We start from the raw sequence: 17,973 nt of genomic DNA on the forward strand, positions 1-17,973 counted from the left end.
AACACGTCGATGTTTCCTAGAAATTTGTGACTCAACAGCATGAAAATTAATATCATTTCAAACATATGGAGACTGAGACCAACAATTTCGATCAGACATGTATGCCAAAGGAAACATTGACCATTTAATGGAATTAGAAAATAAACATTTATTTCCAACGTTTATGGAATGACAACTGGGTTGATGCATTAATGAAATGAATAAAACGAAGATTCTTACCTTCTCCACATTTCTTTGATCTAAAAGTCGAGCATGGATTACTTGTAGTCGTATGCGACCAAAATTGAATTTTATGTTTATTCACCTAAATTTAATTTTAATTTACTTGCATACATTTTCTATTAACTATTATTTGAAGTGGTTAATTTGAGTTTTTTCATATATATATATATATATATATATATATATATATATATATATCATTTTCACAAATCTGCAAGGATATATATGTAATAACACGAATCTTGTTCACGGATCTGACCAAATTTGGACCCTGATTCATAGACTGTCCGAAACAGTCCAGTTTGAATTGGTATGGCGAGCGAGCCAGCAAGAGCGAGAGAGAGAGAGAGAGAGAGAGAGATGTGGCCGTTCCACAGGCGAGGGCCGTCCGGCTTCTCCTCTTCCTCCACGGCCGAGGAAGTGACGGAGGGACTCGATGGGAGTGGCCTGACTGCCATTGTTACAGGTACTCCTCTGTTTACGGGATCCCTCACTTTCTCTCTCTGTTTCCCTGCCATTTGCTCTCCAAGATTATGCTTCTCTTGCTTGGACTTACTGCCGATGCTGGAAAAACTTGTTGCTTATATGCATACTTAATCATCTAGTTGCAATGAAGATTTGCCAGTCTGTTTATTACTTCGTGCATCGAGGAAATAAGGGAAGTGCGGAGTATTTGATTGGTGATCTTTCGTTTCTTGGTTAAATTTTAGCATTTTTTTGACAAGATTTCTTCTGTTTAGGGGCAACTTTAGTGGTGTTGAATGAATGGGCTCACTTGGATTACAACTATAGAATAGTGCCAATTTGGGATTCCGGGTCGTCTTATTCTTCATTTTCAGAAGACCGCTCTGTCGGGAGTTCCTTTCTTCTTCAGCGTGAAAAGAACTGCCCTTAGTGGGGATTATAAGATCTCATGCTTCATTTTGGTTAGTCTGGAATGCTTGTGACAGCATATAAGCGAATTCACAAGTTTTCTGCATTCATCAACTAGGCCATTCTGTGTGTTTGGTCATGTACAAAAATATGAAATGCTTCTTAGTGATCGTAGTACAATTTTCTTTTAGGAATTTGATTGTTCTGCCATCCTAATGCTTGACATTGCATGTCACCCACTCAAATGCAGCTCATAGTTTGGTACTACATCACATGATAGGTCTAGAAGACCACGTGTTGGCTTGTACTCTTTGTTAGAGAATAATGGGATCTTAAATTTATGTTTTCTCTATGAACAAACCATAAATTTATGAGAGCAGTAACAGCTGGAACGATTAATTTTTACTATTTGGTTATGATAAACAAAACGTATGCCTTTAGCATATTGCAAAACATATATATAACTGTGAACTTTATAATCATCTCAGCAATGTAAAAGTGTGTGGTAAACATCATGACTCTAGCTTTTGATCACCTGGCAACTATGTGATATATGCCAATCATTTGAACTTGGTATTCTGCTTAATTGAAAGGTAAGACATGGAAACACTTCTCCAGCTTAATAGAATGCCAACTATGTGATAAATAACTGAAGTTTTTAAAGTTTAAAACAAATAGGGAACCAGCAAACATGGTGTGATATTATTCCTTCAAGGAAAAAAGGTGGCCACAATAACATGAAGGGAAAACTTGCAGAAAACTAAGATAGGAATTCATGATCACTGACTCGAAGAGATTTGTATGCTTGGAAGAATTTGTCATTCATTAGACAAATGGTGAGCTTATTATACAAAAATTTGGTGAGATTAATATTTCATGCTAATTACAGGAGCATCAAGTGGCATTGGCACTGAAACTGCACGTGTTCTGGCACTCCGTGGTGTTCATGTTGTTATGGGAGTGAGGAATTTATCTGCGGGCCATAATGTTAAAGAAGCAATCATTAAGGATATCCCCACTGCAAAAGTTGATGTCTTGGAGTTGGACCTAAGCTCAATGGCATCAGTAAAGAAATTCACTTCACAATTTGGCGCTCTAAATCTTCCACTAAACATCCTTATGTAAGTGTATAATGGATGTACGTTTTGGTCTTCCTTTGAGTGTACTTCTGATCTTTTTGGCTACCTCTCAAACTCAGTTTAGGATGTCAGGAGATGACATGACATGTTTGCCTTTTCTTTTCAAGTAATAATGCAGGAATCTTGGCAACTCCCTTTATGTGTTCACATGATGGTATCGAGCTTCAGTTTGCAACAAACCACATTGGTGAGTTACATTGTTATTATATCACTTTTTATGAAAATGAATTGAAATATGTTTTAAATACAAAAAGTAGTAGAATCTTCCACTATATACTGATAGCTATAAGATTTCGATACATAAATGTTTCTAATCCATCGTCTTCAGAAACTATGGAACTCTAGCGATGCTAAGTGAATAATGTTTGTTTCTATGTGGAATTTGACCTGTATCCCACTTTATATGACATCTTAACTTTTTGATAAGTTCTGATGTCAGCATTACAGCAATATTAATTAGGACCTCTACTGTTGCACTAATTTCCTTTGATGAAATACTAATTGTTGTCGAAGGAATTTTTTGTTGGTATATGTCTTATAATAGCCTTGTCTTCTTTGTAAAGTTCTTTATATCTTTCTTATGGTTTATATAATTGTCTGCTAGAATCACTCTCTTTGATCTTTTTGTAATGAGAAGTGTAATCCTAGCAGAACGAGATCTTTGAGACATGCCTATACATGCTTTAAGGAATTCACTATGGTAAATTGATAAAATGTGTTTCTCATTATTCAGGTCATTTTCTTCTCACTCATCTTTTGTTGGAAAAGATGAAGAATACGACACACAGCTGTAATGTTGAGGGCAGGATAGTCAATGTTTCATCTGAGGGACACAGGCTTACTTACCTTAAAGGCATTCGTTTTGACAAGATTAATGATAAATCAGGGTGAACTTTCTCAAATAATGATGTAAATTTAGAGTTGACATTTTCTGACTTATGCTCAGTCAACTATCTAATTGTTAAGATCTTTTTTGTATCTTTATCTTTTATATCTATTCATGTGACACTGATATAGCTTTTTTTCAGGTATTATTGTTATTTTGCTTATGGGCAATCAAAACTTGCTAATATTTTGCACACAGTTGAGCTATCTAGACGTTTAAAGGTATTCCTTATTTCTGTTGGATATCACAATATCTTGATTGAGTACATACAAATTTTAAAGAACCTCTTTCTGTACATGTGAGCATATTTAATTCTTTTGGTACTTATTACATAAAACATTTTTTTGTTAGTGTTATTCTCAACCACATTCTTTTGTCATATCTATATACTATTTTAATGCAGGCCTCCCCTAATTGTTCAATCTTATGACTTCTTGTTCTTGACTTTGTTAGTTATCCATCGCCATGTATGCTCTATTAGTCTATTTAACATCCAATAAGGTCTTGTCAAAAAGATCTTCAATTTTCTTAGACAAAATTTTAGTTTTCCATGTCACACTCATTCTAGTAATGTGCCCATAGTGGTATGACAAAGGGTCAGGTATGGCACTTCGACTCACCTTCAGCAGGTGGCACAGCCCTTGTGCCAACACCATTCTATGATATGGCATGATCAAAATTTACTAAAAATCAAAGAAACCATGTCCATACAAGATGAACACCTAAGAAAGAATAAGGAACAACAAAATGCTGTCGTTTCGTCTGTGCTCAAATACAGTATAGAAGGTAATTAGTTCTCCTTTGAGACACCAAATAACTTAGCTAGCTTAGTAAGAAGAAAAAGAATTGCATTATGACTTACGAAGAGTTGCTTCCAGGTAGCAGAAGAAGCTACTCATGGAGATTGCAACAGTCAGCAAAGAAAAACATAAAGTTAATATGTCCAAGAAGGTAGGATAAGCTTCAGATATAGTTTAGAGGAGAGTAATTGAAAAAATATTAAATATTTGAATAATTATGTAGATGAGAAAATTATGTGATGTCAAAAACATATTTCAGGAACCTAATTACTATCCAAAACATTGTAAGCCCACAGGAAGATTGAAATAAAATTTTCCTAGATCAGATAAAGGAGGATGACTTTGTTGGTCCAATATGAATGAATTAGTACATTTTGATTACTTTTCCTCGTCCAAGTTGCTTCAGAAAGTTTACAGAATAGTACAGTGAAGCATATATTTACTAGACAAATGAGAAAGACAGTAATGCAATACTCATATAATCAGATCAGACAAAATTACACCCCTTCCACCAATATATGAACCCTAAATAATCTAGTTTTTAAATATTCTAGATGGACGCAGATTTTTTTCTTTTCAGATAGAAGTAGATATACCTAGATAGAATCATGAACTCATCAGATTGTAGAAAAAAAGGTCTTCTGTTAGTCACGGTTGGCACTAGATGATGTCTTAATATTTCCTAAAACTTTTCTCATGGCTTTGAAGGAAGAGCAGCAAGCATTCAGCAGCTGCTCTAATTTTTCCAGTTTTACTCAATTCCTACTCCTGTACTGGTGGGTTTGAAAATCTCAAAACTTATAATGCCTGATCTCATGGTGAAATTTTTGCTAAGAGAAGGTCAACTGACTGACTCAATGAAGATAATTATGTTCTATGAAAGGATTGACCATGATGCAGTATGAGTCAACCTGGAAAAATAACAAGCCTGTGTTCTTAAGATTTTCCAATCATTGCCCATTTATTAATAAGCCAGCAACAGAAAATGGTTGGTGTAAACCATTGTTTTCCTCTCATATTCTAGTTTCTTAATGTATTTGTTGTGGCATTATGATGCTGTTGCCTGAGTTTCCTACTTTATTTTAAATTATGCCATTCTTAACATGCATAATGAAAGAAAATTCAAATTTTCATCGTATTCCTAAGGCTTTTCTGCATGGATTGTTATTGTATTTGTCATAAAACAGTTATACCACCTTAGTAGTAATGCATCAAAACAACTACTACAAGCCACAAAGTCCCGACACTATTTAGGGCCAGCTACATGAATCTTCTCTTGTCATTAGGTTCTATGGAGGGCAATATCAGTTGTCAAACAATTAGTTTAGCTCATGCTTGTTGTGAAATCCTTCTTAGTTGATCTTAAGTTCTGGGAAAGGGGGATTGTCTTAGACCGATAAAATCCATCATAAAATTTAGTTGGATCTTGTGTGAATTTAGCATTTGTGCATCATAAACCATTTGTGTGGGTCATGCATTCATCATTAACAAGCTTCATTTGCATATGACATTAAAGTGCATTTTGTACAGGAAGAAGGGGTGAATATAACAGCCAATTCACTACACCCAGGAGTCATTGTCACTAATCTTTTCCGTCACCATGGTTTTGTGAATGGTAATGTACAAAAAGAATTACAATGCTTGCATTATTATTTCCGTCACCATGGTTTATTTCTTCAGTGGTAATGTACATGTTTGACACATTTTTCTACAGTATAATGACAATATGACAGATGTGTGCATAAGTTTAGATATGTTCATAAAAGTGAACATGATTGGTTTTGAAGCCTCATCTTGTCAGTACTGAATGTGCCCTTTTTCTGTTGCAGCCATTTTGGGTACCGCTGGGAAGTTAGTGACGAAAAATGTTCATCAAGTGAGTCCTAATTCTGTTTGTTGCATGCATATTTTACATCATGAATAGCTAATAAGATTAATTTTATTTTAAATACTAATCACTTGTAATTTTATATGGTACGTATGTTTAATCTACTCATATAAGCCATATAGACCATTAATGTGCTCATGAAACATTCTGAGTCACCATTTTAGTAAGCCATATATCTCATTCAGGTTATTTGTCTTTACAGTAATCCTTTAGTTCAGAATATATGCCCTTGCATACTGAGGTATGTGCTACGGCTTGATAATGAATGGCTTTCTTAAGCTAGATTTACCTAAAAAATTAGGTTTTTTTTTTCTTTTTTGGCAAACTGGCCACAGCAGCAGCAATTTTGAAGTCACAAGTTCTTCCAAGAAATTTCCATATTACCAAAGTATAATGTATATTATGGCTGATGTAAATATAGCAATTTCAAGCAATTTGGAAGTCTTTATTCGGAGAAATACGACGATTTCGGAACCATCGGTTTTGGTTTCTCAAAACCAGGAATCCGAACTGAATCACCCAGGTTTCGGTTCTGGAATCAAAACCATTAATTCATGTTGTAGTTCTGGTTTGGGTTTGGGCAGTTTTGGTTTTCATTAGTACCGTTAATTTTTTTATTATTTTTTTATTAAAAAAAATTATAATTTTATTTCTAAATTTTGAAAAAATAGATGTATAATTATAATGAGTGTAATGACATAAAAAAGTTGATATAAAAAAGAATAAAATTTTTAATCAAACTAAAAATGCCTCTATGTTACGTAGTTTTAAAATTAAATATTTAATCACAATACCAAAAGCCCTATCTGTAATTTATTTTTATTTTTTTCTATTTAATCAGTTTGAAACCAAAATCATCAGTTTTGGTTTTCTAAAATCAAGAATTGAGACTGAACCACCTATGATCATTTTCGGTTCGATTCAGAACCAATGAACCATTAGGCCGATTTGATTCCGGTTTAAACCAAATCGTGATTAGGGCTATCTATAAGTATTGTACGAATAGCAATGAGAGTTATTTGCTTGAGATGGCTGAATAATGTTTTCTTTTTTTTTTTTAAGATGAACTTTTTCTGCTTCTTTAAACTAAACATTGTATATCATTGCATTATGTTTGTAACCGAAATTGAAGCAAGCATTTTTAGTTGCAAAAAATATATCCTTTATAGTTGGTAACAGAACAGATACGTATCCAAGTGTTTTGCTTCATTATGTTTGTGAAAAGATTGCGGCTACTTTTGATACCGAGTATGTAATTGTTATACTTGTGCAGGGAGCGGCAACAACATGTTACGTGGCACTTCACCCGCAAGTAAAGGGGGTGACAGGAAAATACTTCAGCAACAGCAACCATGCCACCCCAAGTTCCCGAACCTCTGATGCAAATTTGGCCAGCAAATTGTGGGATCTCAGCATGGATATGATCTCATCTTGCCTTTGATTGCATCTCAAATCTTTGATTAAATCTATTTTCCTCGCAAATCAAGTTTCAATAGTATTTGTACTTATTGTTGACCATGGCCAACAACAAGAAAGTGTCATCAAATGCCAAATCCAGGATGGCCCCTAATAATGAAGCATTACTAGCATGATCAACTATTTTTATTTAATGAGGCTCCTGTCGCTGTAGCATCTTAGGAGGTCAACCAGTCTTTGTAATGTGTTAATTGTTAATCCCTCAAAAGTCTCATGTTTGACTACCCAAAAACAATTTGTATCAGTGTTCTGGTTGACCTTTCACAGTTGAGAACCAGTTATAAACAGAATGCTGACTTCCAATTAAGTTACCTTATGAAAGATTTGAATGCGGTTCTTCAATGGTTTAGCCTCTTGCAATTAGTTGGGAAACAGTCAAATTGATCTGATCATTTTCAGTCTTTTGATGGCATAAATAACATGCTGAAGTTGGAACAGCTTTAAGCATGTCTTCATGGTCGTATTATATATATATATATATATATATATATATATATATATATATATATATATATATATATATATATATATATATATATACTCTTTTTTAAAGCTTTTTTTGACGAAGTAATTTTAAAAATAGGTATAAAAACCCAAAAGAAAGGTTTTCTCAAGAGAGTATGTATATATACATATATACATATATATATATATATATATATATATATATATTAGGACGCCACGTGGCTCACATTGGCATTTGTGTGTTGCCACGCCGCGTCGGCCGCCCACGGACACGTCATGCGCGGCATCTCATGGAAGAGTATTTAAGTCATCTGCGTCGCCGCGAATTGGGGCCAACGTGGTTCCCTTTTGCACCGTCTCCGATCATGACGATCGTAGGTAGGTAAGCTTGAGCTCAGGTATCTCTTGTTGATTCTTAGGCATTTTGCTGGCGGTGGCTGTTTCCTTATTCGGCGAACCATTTCAGTTGCCTCGTTGAAGCACCGAACGCCTCCTCTCCATAGATACGGCGCCTTTCTCTTGCGTTAAGTTTCTTGTCCTCTTCTTTTCTCTCCCTTCCCGGCGGCGGTTCGTTAGGGTTTGTTGCGACACCAAGAAGCTGCGTTCGTAGGATGATCACCCGATCATAGGCTCGTCTTTCCGCTCCAGCATCCTCGTCAGGCAAATCTCTGCATTCACTTTGATCTTTTCTTTACATCTAATCCAAAAATCTGTTCGTTTTCTTACCAGTGATTGGATTTGTAATAGTTCATCCTATGGTGTAATGATTCCATCTCAATACGTGGTTTAGAAAGAGATTTCTATTTGCAACTCCTTTTATTATTTACAATTCTATTTTAACAAATTTTAATATCTTTACTTTGTTTTTTCCCTCCATTCTCCTCTTCTTCGGTTCTTCTCCTCCTCCTCCTCCTGATCGCGAATGGCGAGCGGTGAGAAGGTGGTTTTTCATTGATAGAAGGGTCGGGTAAATTCATAAAAGATCAAAAAATATAAACAGATATTTGAGGGCTGAGATTATTATGTGTCAGCTTGATTTTCATTAGATTTCGAAGCAACAAGATTTAGCAAGTGAACTAAATTTGATGGATTTGAAGACGGGTGGTTCAACCCCTGTTCTTACCGATCCTGGACCATTAAACAATTCAAGATTGAGCTTGCCTTCAAACATAAACCCATATTCCATAGCAGCACAAGCACATTCTTCCAGTTTGTACTCAACATTCCCCGGAAGGAAAGGAATACTTCGTAAGTTTGATGATGCTCATTTTAATGGTTGGTTGGATGCCATGAGATATCATCGCCTCCTAGCAAACAGCTGAATAAGGATGTCATATCTGAGCCTTCAATTGATGAACCTGATGTGGCATATCATACTTGGATGGTTAGTTTTGTGTTTATAAATTGATAAAATTGCAACCTCTGTTTAAAATATGTAAATATTTTTAAAATACATATCTGGTGTTCACTCTATTTCTAGATGAGCTTGCCATTGGCGTTAACATCATTTGAACATATTATATGTTCTGGTGAATGCAAGTAGATAGCTTTGTTTCTGGATTATGACGGAACTCTTCCTCCCATTGTGGACAACCCTGATTTTGCCATTATGTCCAATGAGGTAACTTTGTTTGTTGCTTTTCTTTGATGCAAACATCTAGTTGCATTAATCATTAGCTTTTTGTAACCTGCATATTATTTTTCAGGCACAATTATGATTATGATTGTTTTACCTTGTCTCATATGCTTGTTGCTGTAAAAAATGCCTCTAAATACTTCCCGACTGCAATCATAAGCAGAAGGTCCCGTGAGAAGGTACATTCATTCATAATTCTTTCTTGCTGTTGTGCCGAATCTTTAAGAGAAATACTGAACATTATTTGTATATAAAAACTGTCTGTTTGTACACTCTTGCTTGTGACATGCTAATTATAATCCTGTTGCACGATATATCTGTCATATTTTTCAGTTGTACAAATTTGTGAAGCTAACAGGACTATATTATGCTGGTAGTCACGGTATGGATATCATCGGCCCAGTCAAAAAGGACAACATCGAAGATGGCCATCCAAACCACACTATTACAACTGATAAACTGGTGAGAGACATCCCTTTTCTCCACATTCAGATTTTGAAGCCATTTGTTGTCAATTTTTTTTGTACTTTATACTTGTTATTCAATGATCAAACTTCATTTTGCCACTTCGCAACATAATCCAGTAACCTGAAAAAATAAAAAGGGTGAGTGATTCATGGATGGCTTCACAGCAATGACATGATGATACCTTTTGTCATATATAATTAAGCCAAAAAGAAAAATGCATATCACTTTGCCAATAGATTAGTATAAACTCATAAGGTTTAAACTTAAGAAATGAGATGACAGATTTCCTTTCCAAAAGTTATATAGCATATAGAAACATGACCAAACCTAGCAATCCAATTGGCTGTTCTATCCACTCCTCTCCCATGATATTATGAAAGTTGATGTTATCATTTTTTTTTTTCATTTTGTCAACTTAAATGGACTATGACGATGATGCTAATGATATGTAGTATAGGGGATTAGCTCTTGGTTGTTTTTTTTTCTCATTTGTTCTTACTTTTGGTCTTCAAAATAATAAGAATTTATGTAAGGGCAGAAGCACACAAGTGGCAACCGACAGTGAGAAGAGATGAGGCACGGCTGGTTCAGTATCTGAAATAGTTCGGTAAATTTTGAAAATACTATTTAGTTGGATTAAGAGTGCAAAACTGAAATTTGTAAAATAAGGGGTGCCCCTAGATAAAATTTGAAACGAGAAGGGGCTCCTAGATAAAAAAAAATGATTATGGAAGGCTTTTCTTAGTAAATGGCCCTTTTTTATTCCACTTGTTGCTTGCCTCTTCTTCAGCTGCCTATTATTTTAACATCATTCAAGCTAATGTCTCATTCACTGATATAAATGATTATGATTGTGAAAATGAGAAGGTACTGCAAACTTGGTGCTCTTCACCTATCTGTCAATTTTCAGGAGGCATCTCCTTGATGAACTGCAAACATGAGTGTGGTGACAAAAAATGTTGGAAAGGCAGTTTTTCATTGATAATAAATACATATATAATCATGTATCAGGTGGTTCACTGCTAGATTGCGTAGCTCTGGTGAACTGAATTTGGTGAGTGAATAGGATCCATTGCATTTGAAGATGTGTGGTTCATCCCCTATTCCTAGTGAATCTGCACCATTAAACAACTCAAGGTTAGAGTTGTCTTCAAATATAATATCATATTCGGTAGCAGCACATGCGCCTTCTTCCAGTTTGTACTCATCAGCATTATCCAAAAGCAAAGGAGTACTTGGTAAGTTTGATGATGCTTATGTAAGTGGTTGGCTCGATGCAATGAAATCATCGTCACCTCCTTGCAAACAGCTGAACATGGACGTCATTTCTGAGCCTTCAATTGATGAAACTAATGAGGCATATTGTACTTGGATGGTGAGTTTTGTGTTGATAAACCGGTAAAATTGAAACCTTAGGTAAAAAAAATGTGGACATTCTTAAAATTTCATTCTGGTGTTCGCTCCACTCTCAGATGAGGCATCCGTCAGCGTTAACATCATTTGAACAGATTTTAAGTTCTATCAGATGCAAGAAGATAGCTTTATTTCTGGATTATGACGGAACTCTTTCTCCCATTGTGGACAACCCTGATTTTGCCATTATGTCCAACGAGGTAAATTCGTTTTTTGTTTTACTTTGATGCAAACATCTAGTCATATTAACCATATTGTTTTTCCGTTACTCTTGATGTACCTTATCTCAGATGCGTGCTGTTGTCAAAAGTGCTTCTAAATACTTCCCCACTGCCATCATAAGCGGAAGGTCTTGTGAGAAGGTAAAGTTGTTCATTTGCTGAACACAAATTATTTTGAGATAAATACTGAAGATAAATCATATGTATATAATAATGGTACATGTTTTTTGCTCTCATGCTTATGACATCACACTCCTCTTTATGCACAATATATATCTGTATATTCTCCAGGTGTACAAATTTGTGAAGCTAACAGAACTCTATTATGCTGGTAGTCATGGTATGGATATCATGGGCCCAACAAGATAAAATAATTTCGGTGATGGCCATGCCAACTACACTGTTAAAAACGATGAGCTGGTGAGAGGATATCCCTTTGTTCCACTTTTGGATTTTGAAGCTTTTTGTTGTCAATTATTTTTAACTTCTTTTTCCACTTGGTAGCATAATCCAGTAACCTGAAAACGCTAGGTGGCTGATCCATGGATGGCTTCACCATGATGAATATTACTATGTAATATAGGTCCATAAGATCAAACTTCAGGAGTTGATTTATAGAAAATTTTCTTTCCAAAAGCTATATAAGATATAGTAACATGAGCAAACTTAGCAATCCAGTCGAATATTATATTCCCTCCTCTCCTACAACATTATCAAAGTTGATGCTATCATTTATGTTTTTTCTTTCATTTTGTCAATCAAAATGGATGATGATGATAATGATATATCATGCATGGGATCAATTACCATTTTTGTGTTTCTTTCTTGATCATCTAAACTATTTCAAAATTACCAGCTTATATTATGTTACACCATTGCTTACTGAGAAAACCTTTGCATATTAGGGTAATGGGGTGCATCTCTTCCAGGCTCCGAGTGAGTTTCTACCTATTATCAATGAGGTACTTGTTAAAGATTTTATTTGTTACATCATCGGCCCCTATATATCACATGATGATTTAAGCTGATCAAAACAGGTTTGTAGCTCCCTGGTTGACATAACCGGGGATATCTTAGGTGCCAAAGTAGAATATAATAAATACTGTGTCTCTGTACATTACCGTCTCGTGGATGAGAAGGTAAGCACTAAAATCACTCCATGGTTATGTTGTGCTAGGAAACAAAACCTCTTGTCAGCTGCCTGACAAAAATGAAAACTTTTGTCGTCTTGGTTCTTAAATTGCAGCTTTGGCCCGAGGTTGCTCGGCGTGTGCTCAACTTGGTCGACGGCTACCCTCGTCTCCGAGTGACCCACGGGCGGAAGGTGATCGCAGAGCTATGTTTAAGCTAATAGATGTTGTCTTCCAGATTTTTTGGGGGGGTTAATTTTCTTTGCAACACAGGTTTTAGAGATCCGTCCCATGATTGATTGGAACAAGGGGAAAGCTGTTGAGTTTCTACTCGAATCCCTCGGTCTCAGCAACCGTGACGATGTGCTTGCAATTCACATGGGAGATGACAAAACTGATGAGGACGCATTTAAGGTAACAGACAACATTGCATTACATGTAAAACTCCACAATGAATCATAGGAACTTCTGATGTATTTAGGCTCCGATTACATGTACTCGAATCATGATTGATTCCAGGTGTTGAGGGACAGTAACCTTGGGTTTGGCATCCTTGTATCATCTGTGCCTAAAGAAACCAATGCATTCTACTCTCTCAGAGACCCCTCCGAGGTGATTTCTACAACTCAGAATTCTTTTGAATTGGCTGTGACTGAGCTCACTACTTTGCTGCCAGATTGTAATCACGTTTAGCTTGCTATGAATTCTCTTGCAGGTAATGGAATTTCTGAAGTCTCTGGTCAAATGGAAGGAGGATAGTGCAACTGCAGCTCCATAGATCATATATATATATATATATATATATATATATATATATATATATATAATTCAAAATAAAAAAAAGTTATTTTTGGCTAAAATATTGATTGTTCTAAATACACCAAGCTAGTATACATCAACTAGGATTAAAAAATAATAAAAGCAATTAATCTTGATTCTTCTTAGATCAAGTCTAATTGCTTTATGTTTACTTGAGATTTGATTCCATGGCGCCGTACCGTCGGGTACGGCCCACCTGACCCCGACATCGTTGTCGGCTATCTTTCGATGCCGTCGGGTTTAGATTCCGGTTGGATACGACGTGTCAGCCGACAACCTTCGGTGGTGCGCAATGACTCATCGCTCCGTTTTCATATATCGTATAGATAATACATCAAGTCATCGTCACTTCCATTAACTTTTTATTTTGTTGGGTGCAAGTGTGCATCTTTTATCTTTACTCGCTTTTTGACCGACGACAGCTTTTGTTGTGGCTGAGAGGAAGAGAGTGGCAACACGCAAAAGCATAATCGTGGCTTCCATTCATTTGTATCCATTCAGTCAAAGTGGGATTGTATGATTGAGGTTTTAGATTAGAGCGAGGAGATACAACTCATCATGTCGATTGGAATATAACATATAATAATCTCATTATTATGTCATGAGAATGACTTTCTCTTTGATAATTGTTGTATTTTTCTTCTTTATATTTTCATTTCATATCTCCCAGAGAGCTTTGACTTATGGAGCTCTTATGTTATGTTGAGATTGAGATTTATTATAAGGTGTATCAAATTATTTTTTATCATTAATACGTTACATATGAACATTCACTAAGTCAAATCAAATAATAATGATCGCCATTATCCCTAGTTTTTTTTTTATCATACGTATGAATAGACTAATTCCAAAATAAAACGATATAGGAACAACACTCATCTAAAAATCACATTAAATGAGTTGTTTTCATTAAAAATAAATAAATAAATAATCCAAAATATTAGTCGCCATCAACAGCGCCCGACCAAATCCAAGAAGGCCGTACCACAAACGACATACCCAAATCCATCTACTGTTGACTCGTCCCCTTCCCCCTAATCCGCCTCTTTTATATGTCGCTTCCTCTCCCCTCCCCTCACGCACGCAGAGAGAAGGAATGGATGTCTGAACCGAGTCTTTTCTCGTCGTCCTTGGGACATCAATCGACTCCTTTGGCCGTCACGATGAAGAGATACAGAGGAGGGTTCAGGTTGGGCCGCCGTCTCGTGAGAATCTGGCGGCGGGTCTTCCGCCTCGAAGGCGGCTACCACCGCCGCCCCGGCCCCGCCCCTTCCTCGGCCATCTCCAATGCTCGCCGCCCGATCGAGAGCTCCACGGTGGCCACGAGGCTCTTCGATTGGGGCCGGAGCCTCTCCCGCCGCCTCCGCCGCCGCCGCGAAGACCGGGCGCCGCTCCTGGAGGAGGATGCGTGGGGGCCGCCTCCCAAGGGGCACCTCGCGGTGTACGTCGGCGGGGGGCAGCCGCGGCGGTACGTGGTGCCGGTCATCTACTTCAACCACCCTTTGTTCGGGGAGCTGCTGCGGGAGGCGGAGGAGGAGTTCGGGTTCCAGCACCCCGGCGGCATCACCATCCCCTGCCCTGCCGCCAAGTTCGAGCGCGTCCGGACCCGTATCGCTGCCGCCGGCTGCCATCTCCGCCGGAAGAGCAGCAGCAGCAGATTCTTACCGCTCTAAAGCAGCCTTTTACTCTCTCTCCTCTTCATTTCTCGTATTGTTATTGTCACATTAATCTCATGTATAATATCAAAATTATTATATTTATCCCTCCAAAAATTTAAACTATGATAACACAAATATATATATATATATATATATATATATAATCTAAAATAAAATTAATTATGAATATTTTATAATTAACTATCTTTAATATTTCGATCTTACACTTTCAAAAATTATATTGATATCGATTCATTTACGAAAATAAAATATTTAATCTTATTCTTTTAATATTTTTTTAATTTTTAATCTTATAAAATTATCGTTTTAATATATCTCGATGTTTCATTTTCATAAAAATAAAAATCTCAATATAATTTTTAAAAATATAAAAAATTAAGACATTAAATATAGTTATTATATTTTTGAAAATATAATAAATATATAATTAATAAAAAAAATAATTATATAAAATAATTGTTTAATAAATATAAAACTAAATGATAATAGAAAATTAAAGATATAATTATCATTTATTTTTTATAAAAAAATTATAATATTTGATAAAAACACGAAACTGATAGGCTATATAAATCAATTAAATTGCTCCTTATGGGATGACATGAGATAAGATATAACGAAGAAAGGATGATTAAAGCTATAAAAAATATATATGTAATTAGAAAAACAAACGTGACACGCCATCTTCAATCTATATGTGTTGAAGAAAAGTTCGTAGAACGCTTTGACGCTTTCCCACTACGAACATATTTCCAACACCGCAACTCTTCTTCTTCTTCTCTCCGTTCAACGCGTGGATGCCACCGTCTTCCCTTCCATTTGGTCCCCCTGCTTGATGTGTGCTTTTAAGTGGTGATGGTTGGCAAAAAGACGTGTGCTTGATTGAGTAGCACGGTTGAGTTTGTGTTCTACTACATGCATGAGGGAAAGAGAAAGAGAACGAGAAAGAGAGAAAGAGAGAGAGACTAATTGTAATGGTTGAATACGAGAAGCAACAGATCAATTGACATTTGCCATAACTTAGAATAATCAAAAGAATGCTCCTCTTTGAAAATTAAATAACAGTAAAAGAAAAAAAAAGATTAACTTTACTTATTATTGTTGTTGTTGTTACTAATCAATATTATAATTAGACAAATGGTTTAATAATTTATAACTAACTCATAAGCTCTTAAAAGATAAATGAATTCTGAAAACAATGAATGATTTATGTAGTGACATCCAAATCTCTCTCTCTCTCTCTCTCTCTCTATATATATATATATATAGAGAGAGAGAGAGAGAGAGAGATTAAGAATAAGAGTAGAAAACTAATATATATTAGTTTTCTACTCTTATTCTTAGTTTTTCAACTCAACTCTCAACATTTCTAAATCAGTGATGATTCCGACTACGTCTTAATGTAAAAGTATTCATTAGATATTTAAAGGTCTTTAGTGAGACATTGGAGTCGATTAATGTATTATTATTACACAAGTGATAAATCTTATGTTTCAATAATATAATTATATATAATATTTTAATATATATATATATATATATATATATATATATATATATATATATATTTGAGGGTTATGTTTAGTAGTTTTTTTTTATTTGAACACTAATTGCATAAATAGTGTTGTGGAGATCATCCTCGAGCATTGCCTTGGTTGTCACGTTGAATGAGTGGCCACTTTGACCCATCCATGATTACATACATTAGCTAGATTATGCAACCTTCTCTCTTTAAATCTCGACCGAGTGTCCTAATATTTCACTGTTCATCATTTGCTGAGCTGTACTAAGTCTGAGGTAGACAATAATTATCTCTGTGAAAGAAAATGAAGCTTTCTATATTTTACATAAGCATGTAAAATAGGTCATTCATAAAATCGAATAATAAATAAATATGACATCCATTTTGAGTTTTTAGTTTGTATTTTTTTTATTTCCGACAAAACGGATCAAGACGTGATAAGATTGTAAACGAAGGGCTACATATCTAATTAATACATAAGATCGTAAACGAAGGGCTACATCTAGTGTTGGGCTTGGCCATGGGCTTCCGAACATTTTTTTTTAAATCAAAAGAAAGTCAATTATTTTTGAATAATTAGGTCATTGAATTTTTTTTCGGATGATCGTTGTGCTCTTATAACAACTTTATTTGTTAGATTTTGATTCCTCGTACAACTATTTGACTTTATATTTTTGTTTGGTTTTAATGTGTTTTCGCTTGTTTTGGTAGGTCAAGATGGTCCGTAATGTTGCATAACAATCACTCATTGAATATAGTCGAAATGAGTCAAAATAATCTTATTTTCACGTGTCATGAGTTGATTTCTCCGAACCAATTTGATTAATTGTTGCTCGGTGTCAATATTTTCTTAAACGTCTCTATTTATTTCACGATGGACATAGAAACAACTCGATCATATAGGTGAGTGATAAACCATAAAATCATTTCGATAAGTGAACTCATGCTGTTGAACTCATTTGGCAACGATCGAGGAAGAATCCAACAGCTCATTTCTCCTTATCAAGTTGATCGGAGAACAATACGCTAATTCTTTTCTCTACCAATTCCAAATGATTTTTTGATACATGAATTGTATACTAACCATAAGAAGCATCGAGAAATGATGTCTTGGATTATGGTCACTAGTCATATTATCAATGACTAAGCTCCTCTCGAACACTTTTGTTAGCTTCGATATGTATCGTTCCGATGAATCTTTTGACCCAATCTCCAACGCAACACATGTGATGGGAAGACTCCTAAGCTCATCTTCAAAGTCACGAAAAAAAATTACTTCCTAGATGGGTGTGCTGCATTAATACCAAATACCAAATATGTATTGTATGTATCATAC

The 17,973-nt window shown here is 35.5% G+C and overlaps 2 protein-coding genes, 1 long non-coding RNA gene and 1 pseudogene across 3 annotated transcripts; all 4 read left to right on the plus strand.

Moving 5' to 3' along the window:
• Window positions 1-515: 515 nt before the first annotated feature.
• On the plus strand, window positions 516-7,626 carry LOC103974745 (short-chain dehydrogenase TIC 32, chloroplastic). The gene is made up of 8 exons (XM_009389631.3): window positions 516-688; window positions 1,985-2,216; window positions 2,342-2,421; window positions 2,968-3,121; window positions 3,263-3,341; window positions 5,451-5,535; window positions 5,750-5,796; window positions 7,082-7,626. The coding sequence occupies exons 1-8, from the start codon at window positions 535-537 to the stop codon at window positions 7,247-7,249; spliced, it is 999 nt and encodes a 332-aa protein (XP_009387906.2). The 5' UTR covers window positions 516-534; the 3' UTR covers window positions 7,250-7,626.
• A 459-nt stretch (window positions 7,627-8,085) lies between these two features.
• On the plus strand, window positions 8,086-8,559 carry LOC135631231 (uncharacterized). Its single transcript, XR_010494318.1, has 2 exons — window positions 8,086-8,127; window positions 8,216-8,559. It is a non-coding gene; the product is annotated as an uncharacterized LOC135631231 (long non-coding RNA).
• A 1,298-nt stretch (window positions 8,560-9,857) lies between these two features.
• LOC135631230 (trehalose-phosphate phosphatase A-like) lies at window positions 9,858-14,062 on the plus strand (annotated as a pseudogene).
• A 411-nt stretch (window positions 14,063-14,473) lies between these two features.
• LOC135630682 (auxin-responsive protein SAUR36-like) lies at window positions 14,474-15,192 on the plus strand. The gene has a single exon (XM_065137810.1). It carries the CDS (start codon window positions 14,489-14,491, stop codon window positions 15,107-15,109), a length of 621 nt encoding a protein of 206 aa, XP_064993882.1. The 5' UTR covers window positions 14,474-14,488; the 3' UTR covers window positions 15,110-15,192.
• Window positions 15,193-17,973: the final 2,781 nt, after the last annotated feature.

The sequence above is a fragment of the Musa acuminata genome, chromosome BXJ3-2 (assembly GCF_036884655.1).
Source record: "Musa acuminata AAA Group cultivar baxijiao chromosome BXJ3-2, Cavendish_Baxijiao_AAA, whole genome shotgun sequence".
Classification (NCBI taxonomy): Eukaryota; Viridiplantae; Streptophyta; class Magnoliopsida; order Zingiberales; family Musaceae; genus Musa; species Musa acuminata.